General features: G+C 46.7%; 1 protein-coding gene across 1 annotated transcript; it reads left to right on the forward strand.

Annotated features, from left to right (window-relative positions):
- Positions 1-3715: 3715 nt before the first annotated feature.
- On the forward strand, positions 3716-4408 carry LOC136455430 (uncharacterized). The gene has a single exon (XM_066455459.1). It carries the CDS (start codon positions 3716-3718, stop codon positions 4406-4408), a length of 693 nt encoding a protein of 230 aa, XP_066311556.1.
- Positions 4409-4804: the final 396 nt, after the last annotated feature.

Here is a 4804-nt window from a genome sequence, read left to right on the forward strand (position 1 = left end):
AGTATGTCATGTAAGTTGTATAGAAGAGGAACATATTAAAAAAAACAAATAGTAATAGCAATTACCCATGCTCGCAGACATTTGAAGAAACGACGACCTCCATCTATTCCCTCGGTGAACATCTACACTAGGCAGTCCTCACCATGCATGCATTTTGGCCACTCTTCTTTCCATTCATTGTATCCTCTTAGTGGTTTCTCTTTGGTGAAATCACTTTTGCTCTCAACTGGGAACTTCTCATAAAGAGATTCCTCAAAGAAATCAGGTCCAAGAGAACCCTCCCACACAATGGTAGTTCCCTTCCCCTTTCCTCTCCCTCTAGATGACCCTCCAGACATTGGTACTGCAACGAAAGAAAATACTGAGGAGTGCTCTTCTTCCTTGCTGTGTGTGTGAATAAGAGGGAGTGAGGGGTTATTTATAGGTTGAGAGGAGAAATGGAGGCCTCTCAATGTGCCATGTCAGCGATCCGTGTGCCTCTTCACCTTAGCCCTTGGATCAAATAGTCATAAGATGGATGGTGGAGATGGAGTGGAGTTGTGCTTCCTTGCATGCTAGTACTATGTATGTGAAGTGATAAATCACTGTTGTCATTGTACTCCTCATCCTTGTAACTAAAAAGTTTATTTTCATTGTCTGAAAAGCCTAGATTCGTCCACTATTACTTGAAAAGCCTAGATTCATTTGCAAAGCGTCTGTACGATATGATTGGACTATACATGTTCTAATGAATTTACATTTAATATGTGTACTATATTTGTGCCTTTTTAGCAGTGTAGTATGATTAATGATTCACGAAAAAAATTCGCAAGAGTTTTCCTTGTTTTAGAAGCATCCATAATTATAAACAGAGACATCATTCTATAATCCAAACATTTAATCGTCCAAAGAGCACAATGCAACCACAACGATGCCTAGCTACTGCCACCAAATGGGAACATAGAAAGTGGTACTGCCTTGGTTTACCACAAGTGCATTTGAAATCTTGGAGGATAACCACATGCATCCTTGACTCTCGGACCTCGTCGTCGGACGTTGTACCACCCCTATGCTCCACTTGATAAGTCCCTATGGCATGGTCAAAGAATGTAACCTCATGTGTGCTAGCCCTTTCATTTGCCTTCTCTAGGTGTGCCTTTGGTTTCAGAGCCCATATCTCTCTATCACTCTGCAACTTCAATGCATGGGCGTGTCTATCGTTGAACCAGACAACAAGCTTGTAGAAGGTGAATTGAACGATTGCATTCATGGGCATACCATGTATCCCCAATAGCAACTTATTGAATAACTCCGCCATGTTGCTGCACTGAAACTCGTACCTCCATCCACTAGCGTCGTGAGCTCTCGTCTATTTTTCCAAATCCCTCATCAAACCTGTGAGCCATTATCTACCTTCTGCATTTGATGCAGTTCTAAGCTGCTCCTCAAGCTGTTGAGCAGCCTCCTAGAACAAATCAAAGTTACCCTTCACACCATCCTTCCAAAATAGATTCTCGGCAAGGTGCCGAGTACACCAACGATAGTGCAAAGGTGCATACCCCTCTATCTGCTCTCATACAACATTGAGTATGCCCTGGTGCCTATCAGATATGACGCCAACCTCCCTATCAGGCCCAACCACATGTATCCAGACTAGCCTCAAGAACCATCCCCAACGGTCATTATTCTCCTTCTCAACCAAAGCAAATGCCAAAGGAACCAACTTGGTGTTCGTGTCATAGGATATGGCTATAAGAAGTGTGCCCTGGTATTTGCCAATCAAGAACGTACCATCAATGGAGAAGACGGGATGACAGTGCCTAAAGGTCTCGACACACTGAGAGAAGCACCAGAAAGCATAAAAGAATATATGACTCCCATACTTCCATGCATTTGGTTTTGGGGTGTACTCATAATGCATGCCTGGATTCACCACTTTGATTGCATTGAAGAGTACTGGTAGCTACTCATACCCATCCTTCTAGTCCCCATATATCATCTTCCACGCTCGCTGCTTAGCCCTCCAAGCTTTACCATAAGTTATCACATAACCTCCATACAACGCCTCAACGGTCCTAATAATTGTCCTAACCTTCATATTGGGTTCTCCCAGCAATATTCCCATCAACTGCTTGGCAATGAGGGTAGATGTCAATTGTTGATGCCTCAGTGTCACAACATGGTCAGCACAATTGTGTGGCCCGACAACTTTTGTGATTTTCCACTTTTCGGTGACCTTTTGCTTCCTTGCACAAACCCTCCATGGGCAGCATTCCTTGTCACACACAACTGTGTAACAGCGCTCCGCATATGATTGCAAGACCTTGTAAGGTCTCTTTCGTATCACTACAAACGTCTACAACCACCTCTTCAATGTAGGGAGGTCCTTGAACACCCTCCCATTCTTAATTACCATGTTAGGGCCGGCCTTAGGATCTTCTAGGAGCTCATCATCACGTCCTTCTACACACGCCTAGTCGGAATGAGCAAGATCACTGAACTCGTGAACTCTTGGATCACGGTGGCCAGGAAAGATACGCCTCAGCATCTCAACATCACTCTCTATCAGCTCTCCAACAGGGCGATCATCATCAGAATTAAGAGCCATTGCCATCTCATATGGCTCTGAATCATGCATAATTTCAACACTATTGGAGCCACAGAATCCATCTTCATAGTGCACTTGCGCAGCAACAGGAGGCACATCCACATTCTCAGGAATGTCTCCTGCAACATAAGTAGAGAAATAAGGAAAAAATGAAAGAAATTGATGTAAGGAAGGGGGTAAGCTCCCAATAATCATGCGGTTAAGACACTTACTCAGATGATTCTATGTCAAAAGGATCTCATGAGGAGGATCTGCCACAACAACATGAGTCTGACAAGCATCTCCAACTACCGCATTGGGGGCAGATTGAGCATCGGGAACCGTAGGTGCAACCTCCACATCCATATCAGGTTCTGGGATGGGAGGGTCGATGTGTGCCTGCTGACCCATTGGTGGGGAAAATCCATGAGGGATAGGATAGACTAACACCCGACACACAACCACATCCAAACATTGCAGCTGGCTCTTTATAGCCGATCTCACATAGTTCTCCCACTGATCCGCACAACCAATTGGGATCATTCGCCTGAGGATATTGGGAGGAGAACCTAGGTGTAGTACACCCTCAACTGCAATGCCATCATCTCCAAGGCAATGCAGCTCCTCTCGAGCCCTTGCAACCATCTCACTAAATGAAGGCCTATCATTGAATAGCACAGGCACGCTTTGCATGTCAACAAACTCAACATATCCATAGCGATCGTATTCAACGGTGCCTCCATGATATATGGTCACTAGGTTGTCCATCTAGTTCAAACACATAACGAAACACATGTCCTTTAGTCCAAATTAGACGATAGATAGCACCTAACAAGTACTTTCTAACTACAAACTAAGTAAATAAGATAATAACTATATACATAGATACAGTGTATTAACTAAATAGCTAGATCTTATTTAGTTAACTAAATATGTAACTACCTATCTAAGTAGCTATCTAACTATATCTATGTACCTATGTATCTATATTTCTATCTACCTGCATATCTATCTCACTAGATCACTAACTAAATCAACTACCTGAGTCATCACATTAACTAATAAATAACAAATGCCAAAACTACTACACTACAATCAAAGCTAACTAAGTACGCACATTGTAAATTCATAATTTTTACTTGTCCGACGATGGAGTCGTGGACGTCGACGGGGTCGCAGTGGACGTCGGGCGTGAGTCAGGTCGACGAGCTGGACCGGTGGTGGCACGGCCGGGCATTGCAGGTGCCGGGGCTGGCGGGGGCGCGATCGAGGACGGCGGTGGTGCATGGCGGGCGTGGGATGCCTAGCGCTCCGCGTGGCAAGGCCGACTCGGCGGGCGCGGGTGACACGGCGGGCGTGGCCGAGGCCGGCGGTGGCAGGCAGCACGGTCACAGTCATGGCACTGGCACGGTGGGGCACAGCCAAGGCGGCCGCGTGCACGGGTGGCACATCGGGCGAGGTGAGGGCGCGGGGATAGGCGTGGCCACGGGGTCCAGCATGGCCGTGGGGCAGGGCGGTCCGGTGGGGGCGCGGGGCGGGCGCGGGGACCGGCGCGGGCGCGCGGGCGAGGGCAGCCGGGGACAGGAGAGGGCGCGGGTGGCGGCGGCGTTGCGCTGCTCGGGCGAGGGAGGTGCGGGAGAGAGAGGGAGAGGAAGAGAGAAAGGATTGGGGCCCATACGTAAGACAGGCTCAGCGCCAGTAACCCTGGCGCCGAGCTTGGTGCCAAGATCTACGGCGCCGAGCTCGGCGACAAGGTTAGTGGCGCTGAGCTGCCTACCATGTCACCGCCTCGTCTGCTTCGAGCCCAAGAGCTCGGCGCCAGCAACGATGGCGCCGAGCTAAAGGTTCAGATTTTGAAATCTTATCTCCAGGAGCATATTTGTAAAAAAAAATTAAAAAGGGCTAAAAAATAAAAAATATCCCCCAACGTGGTTTGGGTGGTTTCTTCCGGTCTCGGTACCAGCATCGACTCCGTTTGGTAGAGTTGAAATTGTTTCTCTATTTTGTGCTCTCTCTACTCATTAATTCTTTTGCCACATCTGGAAAAAGCTGAGCTGTCAAGGTCATTAAGAGACATAGAAACCACCATAAATACATCATTATGATTGCCCTTAATAGCATATTCAAATTCTAGTCATAGGGCTATTGATGAAACTAGTATAGTAGTAGTAAATAACGATAAAGGCTTCAAATTTTCATTATATATGCATTTGAACCACGAGACCTCTCTCTACACAC

The sequence above is a fragment of the Miscanthus floridulus genome, chromosome 5 (assembly GCF_019320115.1).
Source record: "Miscanthus floridulus cultivar M001 chromosome 5, ASM1932011v1, whole genome shotgun sequence".
NCBI lineage: Eukaryota > Viridiplantae > Streptophyta > Magnoliopsida > Poales > Poaceae > Miscanthus > Miscanthus floridulus.

Bases quoted from the DNA above. Each gene is read 5' to 3' on its own strand.
- LOC136455430 (XM_066455459.1), top strand. From the start codon at position 3,716: ATGGAGTCGTGGACGTCGACGGGGTCGCAGTGGACGTCGGGCGTGAGT.